Source organism: Brachyistius frenatus, unplaced genomic scaffold, assembly GCF_029030835.1.
Source record: "Brachyistius frenatus isolate BFR_SWC_R1_liver_20210118 unplaced genomic scaffold, ASM2903083v1 Contig_15, whole genome shotgun sequence".
NCBI lineage: Eukaryota > Metazoa > Chordata > Actinopteri > Embiotocidae > Brachyistius > Brachyistius frenatus.
The window spans coordinates 838,420-851,098 of NW_027210614.1; the positions used below are offsets into that span (position 1 = coordinate 838,420).

The 12,679-nt window shown below is 38.8% G+C and overlaps 1 protein-coding gene across 2 annotated transcripts in view; it reads left to right on the forward strand.

Moving 5' to 3' along the window:
- The window catches only part of cpne7 (copine VII), a 32,162-nt gene that overhangs the window by 780 nt on the left and 18,703 nt on the right, over positions 1 to 12,679 (forward strand). For both annotated transcript variants that reach the window (XM_069693468.1, XM_069693467.1), the window contains exons 2-5: positions 779 to 1,019; positions 6,300 to 6,482; positions 6,784 to 6,858; positions 10,723 to 10,797. In XM_069693468.1, the coding sequence (XP_069549569.1) occupies positions 846 to 1,019; positions 6,300 to 6,482; positions 6,784 to 6,858; positions 10,723 to 10,797 (507 nt within the window). In that variant the 5' untranslated portion in view covers positions 779 to 845. The remainder of the gene's footprint in view (positions 1 to 778; positions 1,020 to 6,299; positions 6,483 to 6,783; positions 6,859 to 10,722; positions 10,798 to 12,679) is intronic.

A 12,679-nucleotide genomic window follows, 5' to 3' on the forward strand; every position in this document is an offset into this window, starting at 1 on the left:
GGTCCATTTGTCTCATTTAAGTGTGACACTTACAGTAGATGATGCTGGTGGAGAAAAACTCCACCTTCGCTCTGATACTTCCCTCCCTTTTGTAAGCAGTTAAGTCGGGTTAATATGAAACCGCCTTGTTCAAGGACACTTCAGACACACTGGAGCTTAAAGAAGCCCTCTCTTGGTTTCATGTTATTGTCTGAACAAAGAAGACACCCAGGAATGTGTCTTTAGAGTTCCTGATCTTATCTGCCACTTTCACTTGTTTACTCATTGTTGAAGAAGACAAACAATCCTAACCCTGAATACCTTTTTATGCCTCTGACTATGTTTGCTATCTCATATTTAGTACTGGATTAACAGTGGTAAAGCAGTAAAATGACAACATCAAGTGTGTTTTGCAGCTATTTAGTGGACAGCACTGTCATTCAGAATGACTCCCTTCTGCTGTTTCATGTTGGAATAGATAGTCGTTAGAAAAAAGAGGCAGAATTCAGTATAAGTCATTATGACCATCTTAAATGAATCTTTGCAGGAATCTGATCTAGACTCCTAAAAACACAACCATGCCCTGTCTCTCGTCATTACTGAGGTGAAGTGCTAGTCCTCACAAGGGGAAAGATCTGACAGGCAGTAATAACATCGTGGGTTCTGTTTGGTCCACTTGGACTAAATAAGAATCTGATTTTTTTGTTGACATCTGCACCAAGTCAAAAGGGCCTGCCTCCTGTGAGTGTCTTTGCTGAGATCCCTCAACCAACCACAAGATTTTTTTTTCCATCCCCAGGAACTATACCGAGAGCCTCACATCGCACTGCTTCGCTGGTTGGCAGCTCCTCTCACCCTGAGCCAGGATGAATGACGTTCAGGAGGCCACCTCCCCCGCGACCAGCCTCAGTGGTCCAGCTACCTGCGTCTCCAAAGTAGAGCTGCGCGTGTCTTGCAAAGCTCTGCTGGACCGAGACACGCTGAATAAGTCGGACCCCTGTGTCATGCTCATGGTACAGACCAATGGACAGTGGACAGAGGTGAGGCCCCTTCAATCTGACAAATGCACAGTTCAGCCTTTTGGGAATAAAGTGTGTAGCTTTAAAAAAAAACATCTTTTGTAAATCTCCCTGAGTCAATAACATTATTTCACATGAAAGGAATTGTGCCTTGACTCACATTAATTGACTTCTAATTATTGAAATGCAGCACCTTGAGCTGATCTGAACAACATGTTTTCTTTATGGTTAATGGTTGAATAGTTGCACAGAAACACACAGAGGATAGTTGCTCAGCCCTCCCTGTATCACAAATCTGGAAAGGCTGAGATTTTAAGATTGAATGCTGGTGATGTGTGAAATATCATGGTGATATTTCAATCTCACTCCCAAAATCTGTGTAGACATACATGATCAACCAGGGAGATAAATCTGTTAATGGTTTGGTGAATTTGCAGATGTTTTTTGCTCTTTTGGAAAATATCGCAGCTTTTGCAACAGCTGTCTGGTGCAGAATTAAAAATGTCAAATGGACATCTGCAGTCAACACTGACTGTCTCCACAATTCAATATTTTTTTACCATTAAATGTTATGCTGCCTGCCCTGTAGGATTCACATTATGCACATTTCTCTTCTCTACATGGACAAACAGTAGGTTGGTAATGTGCAGCGTGTTCCAGCTGAAAATATTTACTTTTTTGGATTGGCCTCAAACTGATTGGAAATGTAGGCAGCAGGTCTCTCATTTCCCTGTTAATTAAGTCATGTAGTTCATAAGGGAAAGCCAAAACACAGGTCTCCATTAAATAGAGGATGTGTTAAAGTCTGGCAAAGGATATCCAATTATAAAGATTTTTTTTCTCCACAACACTCCTTTTAGGGAAATGAGAGATAATAATGAACTGTTAACTCTGCCAGATTTTAGCCCAATGGGAACCATTTGTTGAAAATTCTTACTGTAATGTTTGGGCTCTATGAATGTGGAGCCTCCAGATACTATTTTTAGGCAGAGATGAGAAAAACAATTGGCTAACAGTGCTGTGGAGTTTTCTTGGTTTTAATTTGATAGGAGGTTATTACATGAGATGACTGACCCGGGTTCAATCAGGCATGAATGTATGAGTGGTTATTTTTAGCTCCACTAACTGAGGCAAATTCATATCCATCCATCTATCCATGCATCCATCCATCCATCCATTCATTTCTGCCCGTCCGTCCGTCCGTCTATCCATCCTTTTCTCCATCCATTCATGACTGTGTATGTTGTCCAACGCTCTGTTGCCAAATCCCTGAGTACTGGGAGGCACCCATGTTTGTGCAAATTGCTTACTTACGTCAATAACTGAGTAAGAAGCAGAGCCCACTCGTATCAGCCTATTTCTCTTTTCTGAGCTCACTCTGTGCTGTGTGGCCCCAGTGACTCGCAAGTGCTAATAGAGTTGAACTGCACTTATTCCATTATTACCTTACTTCACCACCTGCTCACAGGACAAAAGCAGAGGTGGAGATGACATGATATTTTCTGCTGACGCAGATTGTTCTTTGTTACATAAACTGGACCCTAGGTCCTCCTGTGACAATGAGTTAATTCCAAACCTGATCTCTGTTGAAAGCTGGCCATGTTATCATAAAGCTACATCGATAATGCTCAACCTATCTGGAGGAACTGATTACAGAAATGACTCTCCTGTGTCAGGGATATCTTTATAGTTCTGGTCCCACACCAACACTAAACAAGCACCACAGGCTTCAGCACAACCTATCCTATGTAGCTCTGATTACCTTTGATCAACAAACAGACTCACCCCAAATCTGTCCATGCAGATGGCACGAGGAGAGACAGAGAAGGAAAGAAAAGACAATAAAGAGAAACTGGGGTAAATGAGGCTGAGGAAACCAGGTCCTAGCTTGTGGCTCTTTTCTTTTAATGTTTATTTGCATATAATGGGAGCAAGAAAGGAACACCCACTCCCTGTATGATTATTATTATTGTTCACCAGAGAACTGGTTTAGTTGAGACATGTTTCGCAACAGATGTAATAAGGTTTTATTAATTCCTAACCCAGAGTTGAATTACAAATCAATAATTAGAAAATAAAATTACAGGAATAGAAGAAAACAAGATAAAAATGTCTGATTGATTAATTATTATTATTATTAGTAATAATAATGATCATAATACGAGTTATGTGCACAGGGAAGGTGAAAGTCAGGAGCTGGACGGCACTACAATCAAATTTTTTACTCATGCATAGACGTTTTGTGAAAATGCCCTTCCTCAGCATGTAAACTGGAGACAGTGGAAAGCAAGATAGAAAACTATAGAAATTCAATAAACCAGGACCATGAATGTTATCATTTTAGGTTTTAAAGCGCATCCAGAGACAGGTTGCAGGAAACAGAAAAAAAGGCACATAGTTCCATGCAGGTGGGAGGCATTTTGTTGTTTTGGTCCGCCTTGAGAGAGGATTAGTGCAAACAAAGTTAGTCTGAGTCATCACCATTATCCTACAATGAAGCATTTCTATCCCACTGTGAGCGGCTTTTTTCAGAACGGTAAAGCCCCCATGCTCAGGGTGGGAGGAGTCACTGAATAGTGTGACAATCATAGCCATGTTTTATAACTTTCACATGCAGTCAATTTGTCTGTTGGAAAAATTACTCAAGAGGCTTGGTTCAAAATCAAACACATCGGACATTTTATTCTTGCAAGAAGGAGCAACTCCATGCACCCTCAAAGAGAGGTGTCCAGCAAAGAAGGGGCCTCTGCTCCTTTAGGTCAGCTTTTATACAGTGGGACAAACAGTAGACCATCACCCCCATTTCCTTTGTACCTGCTTTTGTATGGTAATACAGAGTTGGTTGTAGGTCACAAGATGGTCATCAATTAGATGCGGAAAGAATCACTTGCAAATAAGACAGAAAACAAAGGAAACTTTTCGGGGCCTGAGACTTTCCGGAGCCACAATGCAAACAAGAGGAAGAGACAAATCTTTCCTTTCCATCAGTGTCTAATAAGTCTAAGACATGGTGCTGACAATGGCCATAAACCTTTACATTTCAGTTAAATATTGTTTGTAAAAAGTTGGACTTTTTGTATCAGAAAACATTTTAAATTTTAGGTATTATTTTTCAATGATGACTGAAATATTGAAAATTACTCTAATTATGTCTCTCCCTCAAGGAGAGCAGTTTCATGCTCAACTTGCCATGATAAAGACAAACCATCAGTCATCATGTCCAAAATTATGCTGTGATATATTGCAGCATACATGAGGAAAGATTATATGTAATATCACTCCAGCAGGTATGTATATTTCTATTATTATTCATAAAAGTTTTAAATGGGTTCAGAGGAGATAAAATCATATTTCTTTTAGTAAAAAAAAAACATGTGGGGAAGCTGTACAGCACAAGTTTATTTGTTTCTGTGCATCCTGGCAATAATATGAAATAGGAATATTTGGGTCATATTGCCAGGTCACCACCTAAAACGGGTCTGATGGTAGGCTTGATGAAATTCATTGATTTAACCAGGCAGTCGTCTCTTAAAGGCAAAATAACAACAACATATGACGACTGTTTTTGAAATCAAATCATATATTTATTTCACAGCAGTCGTGAAGCCAATTTTAAAAATGAGTGTCCTCACACAACGAATTGGAGCACATGCAACTTTAGGATGCAAATTAGAATCTATGGATAATTCCAACCAGAGAGATGCTATAATCAACAAAATCAAATAATAAAAGTCAATTTTATTTATATAGCACCAAATCATAGCAAGTCATCTCAGGGCACTTAAAATAGTAAAGTCCTTAAAACAGAATGTTACAGCATTATAGAGAGAAACCAAACAATTCAACAATTTCCACAAGCGATAACAGGAAAACCTCCTTTTCAGCAGGAAGAAACCTCAAACAGAACTATTGGTTCAGAGGTGGGAAGCTATCTGCCTGGACCAGCTGGGGAGAGTGGAGAGAGAAAATAACAGCATAGAGAGAGAGACAACAAACAAACAGTGGGTCGTTTGGTGGAGCCAGTCGCCGCAGATCAGACACCTCCAGAAAAAGCAAAGAGCTGAAGGAGAGACGAGGCATAGAGCTAATGAGATTATCTGATAGCTGCTCTGTCTCTCTGCTCATAACACAATGCTCTCTGTCTCTCTCTTGCTGACAGAAACTTCACTTTCTTGTTGTTTCTATCCTGTGGATTGTAATAGTGTAAATAAAAACAGAATTAGGGCAAAACTTTTTATTTACCACCACAAAAACCAAGCAAAGCTGATGTGAAAACACAACTCCTGCCTCCTAGTGGCAGCAGGTGTGACTCATGGCTAAACAATATCTGCTAAGATACTAGACGGATGGATGTTTCTTTAATTTGTAGATTAGTATTTAATATCTTTGTGTATAGACCAAGAATTCCACTTCTTTATTTGAAATACCAAGTTCTTTTTAACATTGAGATTTGAGCTCCATCCTTGATCGGATCTCGGCTTCATCTCCACCAAAGACAGAAATGAGAGACAAGAGAGCACTGTTTCCATTTCTGAATCATCACAGCCCAAAGTCTGGACCTGCTCCTCTGACAATGAAAAAATTAGTTTGGACTCTATCACAGAAAGAAGGGTCTCAAAGTGTTTGGCTATGTTTACTCAAAGTCTCTCATTTAGTGGCAATAGGTCAGCTCCAGATGAAGCCTTTTGATGGGTCCTTTCCCTCCTATGGCATTACATTTCACTGGATTTATTTTCAGTCCCAAAAATGCATCAAACATCAACATAAATCCAGCATATGACAATTCAGAGTCTGGAGTTATTGCTGCAAGTATCTAATTATTATCTACTGATAGAAAGCTCTATAGACTTAGATATCATGCTCAAAGATGATTTGTCCTTGTGACAAATATGGGCTGCATAGCAATGTTAATGGAGCCGTATGAGAGCTAAATCCTACATCGTAAGCAGATGGAGCCTCGGAGAGCTCAGTTTTTCCTTGTCAGGCAGTCAAAGACAAGCATGGATGTTTTCTTCACGCTGAAATTAAATGTCAGAGCCCTCCGATCATCTCTCATATCATCCTCTTAACAGAACATAATAACATTTGCTCTTTAACATACCCTGGTGTTCCTCAAAATACATTTAGGAGACAAATATCCTGCAAGTTACATTCCCTGACACTGTCAATGTAAAATTGCTGCCATTTTGTCAAAGAAATGCTTGAATACTCTGTTGGTAACTATTGCTTTAATATGTTTCATAATTATGAATATTAGAGTGTGTGAAGGTCCAAAGTCTTATTCAGTGTGTTACCTCTCAGCTGGACAGGACAGAGGTGATCAAGAGCAACCTGCACCCGGTCTTTGGCAAGGTTTTCTCCCTGGACTACTACTTTGAGGAGGTTCAGAAGCTGCGATTTGAAGTCTACGACATTCATGGCACTCACAGCATTGGGACCCGTGACGATGACTTTCTGGGAGGGGTGGAGTGCACTCTTGGCCAGGTAGGTGGATGTTATGGTCTTGCTAACCCAATATACTGATTTGAAATAGCTTTTCCAAAACACACTAATGTATAGTCAGCTGAATTTAAATCCTGTCCGTTTTTTGGCTTAAAAACTATGATTTGTCAGCGTAAAAGAGGTAAAACATCTGTGATGTCGATAGTAACTATACCTGATGCTCTACATTTGCTGCTTCGAGTGGCAGTTAAGTGATTGATACTTATCCCTGCAGTTGATGACTCAGATCCTTGTTTACTGCTTAGGGCTCAAGGCCAACATTTAGTTTATCTTCATCTTGCAGATTGTGGCCCAAAAGAAGATGGTGAAGCCTTTGTTGCTGAAGTATGGGAAATATGCCGGAAAATCCACCATCACAGTAGGTTTCTTACTCTGCGCTTATGACCTCACTGCTCTGATGAATGAAATTGTCTGGACTGCACGAAAGAGGAAGAGCTGAGAGAAATAATTGATGGGGAATCAATGGACAGTAGCATCAAGATTGCGGTACTAAAAATGAAATAAGATCAAGTGGGAAACACCGTTTGCAGAATGGCTTCATGTTGCCGCTTAACATCGCTACATTCATAAAAGCACACATCTTCCCTGAGCACGTTCTATGTGGTAGTGTCCTTTTTTAGTAGCACGGGGAGCCATTCCTGCTAAGCATGATACAACACACATAAGGCAGCAAGAAAATCCATAAGAAATGATGCATGTATAAGAAATCATGTGTCAGATGTGGAAGAGAAGAGCAGTTGGTTCATTAACCGTCATCTGGCAGTTGACAAGCCAGCGGTAGTAGCATATTAAAGACATGACAAGCTTAATCATGCAGTGATCCACTCTGCTCTGTAGAGTAATCACTCTACCTTGTCTGGAAATACACGAGAGCTTCCTCTGCTCTAAGGGATTTATGTCGGACAAGATGCTGCAAGGCCTGCTGTTTTCTGACAGCACCATTATCGATAATAATGGATTGTCTCATGCAGTAGAGATGTTCATGTGTTTGTGCCCATCCCCTGCACATTTGGTGTCAGTGGATGTATAAAGTTCTACTTGAACTCAGCCACAATTCTCACACTTGAGCAGGAAACTTTTCCTCATGTAATCTCCTCACTCACTGCAGGCCGACATAACCTGTAGTCAGATTCGAACTCAGGATCCCTGAGCTGGGAGATAGAAGTTAAAGACAAACTCATCCATTTTAAATCTCTATTATTTAATCTCTTGCGAAACATTTAATCTAAACCGGAGCAAACATCCAAGATCTGTGGCAGGTCTCTGGGATAAAGGTGAGAATTCACACAAGGTGATTTTCTGAACATTTCATCTACACGTGGAGGGAATTAAGTTGCACCAGCATGTTGGACCCTAACTCAGGCAGTTGTGGGTGCCCACACATGATGGTATTAAAATATTTTTTTCTCTTTGTTTATTTAAGTGCATTTATAATACGACTAAAGCAATCAGTTTACACTGAACTTTTTTTGCGTATTTGGGCAGTTCCATTTAAGAAATTTACACACATACTAAACATATGATACTTTACATAGACGTACAAAACGTATCAATTAGCGATAACAATAATACATATCACATTATCTCCTCCAGATTCAGATTTCAGTTATCAGCACACTGATTTTGGTTTAGCATCAGGACAGACTGATCTATGAAACCATTTTTCAGCCTGTTGCGTTTAAATTGAGGGACATGAAATTGCCTATGAGTGGTCAGAAATTTATTTGATCTGTTTAACACAGTTAAGGAATCAGAACAGAAACTGTTATCAAATCCGAGCATGCTTTTGTTGTGATATTGTGACTTTTGATTCAGTTTTTCTGGTTATACAAAGACAAAAGAGTATCTATTATAAAAGAGTATTTATTTTTTGTTAAACTCCTAGATTTAGTAAAACACAAAGACACATGCAGACTTATTTGTATTTCTATAGTTGTGAGGACCCATATTGACATGATGACTTATCTAACCCAGGATTAGTTAATGCTATACATATTGGGCATTAGATAATTATGAGTTAATTTCAAATTCTGACCATGAGTATCCCTCCTCAGATGAAATCAAACAATTTACAGAATATAAACAGGAAGGATATTGTTGCAATAAGTTAATTATGCTGTGGGCTACAATTTGAGATAATTAAATGTATGCCAAACCATTTCCTGCAATTTACCAGTGAACGTGAGACAACTCAGTGCATGATGCCTATACAGAAGAAAACTTGATTTCTGATTCTGAAGTTGTGGAGTTTTAAGGAGTGTCTTATTCTGAGATGTTTGAGGGGATTTATAAATGACCATGACGGTCATCAGGGAAAGTCAAAACTATATGTATCATGCCTGTGTGCTCAAATTTAACTGAGGTATGCTTCCAATAAGAAGAACAAATTTAGCAGTCTTAGAGAGGACAAGCTGTCTCATAAAAGACTGCCAGTCATCACTATCAAGCTTGGTCAAACCCTGGTCAAGCTCACGCCACAACTGTGGCAATTTTGATGTAAGATTTCTGTCAGTTGCATAAAGAGAGAGAGAGAGAAACGTTATGTTCTGTGGGTGGGCCAGACAGCACAGAGGGAGCAGCAGAGGATGCTCGGTGATACTTAAAGATGGCAATCCTGAACTTTTTATTTTTTAACTAACACACAAGTCTTAAAAAACAAAACAGCTTCCATTAAAAAAAAACAAAAAAAAACACCTATTCAACGACTTGACTGTTGCACTGTACTTTTCATGGTAACGTTTACATTCATAAAACGTTAAATCCACAAGTTGAGACAATAACCTATGACACTGGGAGCCTCCAGTTTGCAGCTAATGGTTCTTTCCACTCTCTGGTTTGATATGTTCAGCAAAGTTCTGCTGAGTAAAAGCCCTTTCAAAAGACGACCCATGTAAACTGTTCACAAAGGTGCAAAAGTTGAAGTAACTTTTTACAATACAAGCGACACTTTTATCCATAAAGATTAAGATAAGATGTTTTTGTACTTACTGTATGTTCTTGTGTTAAACTAATTTTAGCAGAGCTGAGATGATTGGTGAAGATAGGTAGTAACATGGAGTTAGTCCACTTTTGAAGGTTTTGGTCCAGAATAACATGGCACTGTGTGTGTAACTTAACTGAGGTTAAACTGAATTATTTTTGTTGATGCTAACGTGAGATCAACAGGCTCTTCGCTGCTAGTGGCGGTGCTAACATTAGCTTTGTGTTCCAGATCTGCATTTAGTGCTGTTCAATAAGGATTTGACTTTTGAAGCTCTGCTGTGTCACCATCTGACTGTTTGTGTTCTCTTTGTGGACTTTTGGAGCCAGGCCAACATTATATTAAGGCTAATTTGAAGTTACTTCGGCTAGCCGCTGGCAGAACGGACACAGGTCAGGGTCATGTAGCGCTCACTAGGTCATGTAGTTCTTAGGGCCATTGTGAAGACAACCTGACTTAAGAGAGCACAAAAGAGCAAACAAGAAAAAGTCTGGGTTCATTAAAGAGTAAAATGTAGAAGTGCCAGCACTGTTTACCGATGAGTACTGTTCCACTTGGAGCACCGTTTTATTAGGAATTTTATAAGGTAAAGAGAGAGATGTAAAACAATGCCTGGAGTATATAATTGTAGTAATATATACAAAATATGTATTGTGTTGTTTATATCACAATAAAGAATGTTTTCCAGTAAGATGCACCTGTATTAGAGCTACCTATTAAATCACAGCATCTATTGTATAAATATCTGTTCTAGGGGAAAGTTATAAATTCACATGTGCAATGTAAATTGTGTGGTAATCCTCCTACACTTTTAAATATGGGTGTAAAGATATCTTTTAGCTTCACAATATGTCTGTCAATTCACCCATTCATATGCACTAACACAATAATGTAAGAGAGTTGCCATGCAAGCTAGTGTCCTCGCCTACAAGCAATTGTAGGTGTCTTGTTGAAGGGCACTTGACATGGGAACATGCTTGACCGTGGTAACATCTGAAATAAAAGTAAAATCACTAATCACGTGCACTGATTTGTTTTAAATGCTGGCAGATCCTGTCCACCTTCAGGGACACACGAATTGTCCATCAAAATGTTACATTTTTAGTGTGGAGTTTACATCACGACATGACTTTTTTTTGTGGGCTTTAGGGTTGTGTTGACATCATTAAGTCAAAATTTCTAAACATTAATAATGGACATGCTGACACCAAAATATGACTGACAAATCCTATTTCCCTCCAGGTGCACGCTGAGGAGATTTCTGGCAACAACGGATATGTGGAACTCTCCTTCTGTGCCAAGAAGCTTGATGATAAGGCAAGAGGAAATACCAACACAGTTCTTTTATTAGATGTGGCTGAGAAGCACTAGACAGGTATAAGAGTAGTAGTAATATGACGTTCCTCCTGATGTTATGATACTGTAATGTAGCCATAGAACGCACCCCCATGGGCCTTGAAGTTTTACACATAAATCAATAGAGGGATCATTATAGGAATCATTAGAGGACACACTGAACACTACCACCACTACACATGCAAAGTACGGTGATCATTTATAAGTATAATGGACTCACGTGAATTACATTACAATTCAGCATGTCATATCACATGTAAAATGTTACTTGTTGAATTCTTATGGCTCCAATTAATGGCTGGACCTTACTGACCTTAGCTGCTCCTGAACTTACACTGTCACACTTTGCTGAAGGCATAGTTCAATCAAAAAGACAGCGGGAGCTTACGTCCAGTTCAAACTCTGATGATCTGAAGTCACACCATGTTCTCAGGAACAAGCCTTTAGGATACAACACTCATAGGTTGTACTTGATTCCCAGCAGTAGTGGGAGAGAAATTCAAATTTACTTCAGCATGTGCATTTATTTTTGAAATTGCAGTTTGAAATTTGCAGCTGCTCTGACAGTCAAATTGAACCTTCATATATCTAGTTTGCCTCTGGAAGTATTGAGTTTCTGTAGAAATGCCGGAGAATCCACCCACTAGCTTTGTTTAAAAAGAACTGATTGCCACTGAGATTTCTGCACTTTAGAATAAATCACTGTTACTTGTGAAGCAATGATGTGTGTTGATGCGGCCACTGAGTGATCATGTTGTTACTCTAAATAAACATTACAGCAGCTTTTTTAAAACAGAAATTTCTTGGCATTAGATTTTATTTTATTTTATTTGTGAGTGGCAAATATTTAAAAATAATGTTTCAGAAAATGTCTTTGTTTATATGCACTGACAATTTCATTCTGGTTAGAAATATAACCAGTCCCATGTTAGGTTGTTTACATAACTTTCTCAGTTATCTGGTTGTGAGAGGTTTTATGTGCAAACAAGTCAACAACAAACATTGGTGTGAGACGTGTTTGCTATCACTGATGAAAGATTATAATTCCACTGCTTCATCTGCTCTGTCAGACTGAGATGTGAGGATCATTTGAAGATCTGCTGTTAAAGCAGCAATTGTTAAACAAAAGGTTCTAATTTTGTGTTTTTCCTTTTTATTAGATTGGACAGTAAACAGGTAGACAAGAAACATGGACAGAGAGGGGATTGAGCACTCCCAGTAACACCACAGTTATTTTGTATATCATATATTATTATTTATATTATATGCACTGCATATATTGTATCTGGTGACAAGGCTACATTCAGAAACCAGCTTGTTTTGTAAAGAGATGGATGGTGAGTGAGCTCCACTTTGAGGATGGGACTTCATGCAGTTCCTGGGTTGACATTAAACTAGCCGTGGATCATCACTAAATACCTCAAAACTCCAAAAACATATTCAAACTCCACTTTTTTACATCTGTTAAACACTCATAATTTAATGATCATGTGGAGGCTTTGAAGTTATATTAAAGGAACCACTGGAGCTGATTTTAGTAACAAAAGTAAAGTAATGAATAATGATTACTTTACAATCTGAGGAAATCAGGTTGATATCAGTGATTGTCTGTTCTGTTAATTGCAAATGCAAATGCAAATTAGCCTCAACACACCACTTGTGTGCAGCGATTTATCTAACAAAGACAATAACTCTAATTAGCTACCTGTCAGCCATATCACTGCTGTAATTATTGAAAGGTCACAGTATAAATGTTTGCGAACAGAGGGATTCATTATGAGGTATCATAGATTAGGCTAACTGGTAACGATTGACATTACAGCTCTTGTTAGCCTTGCATTGA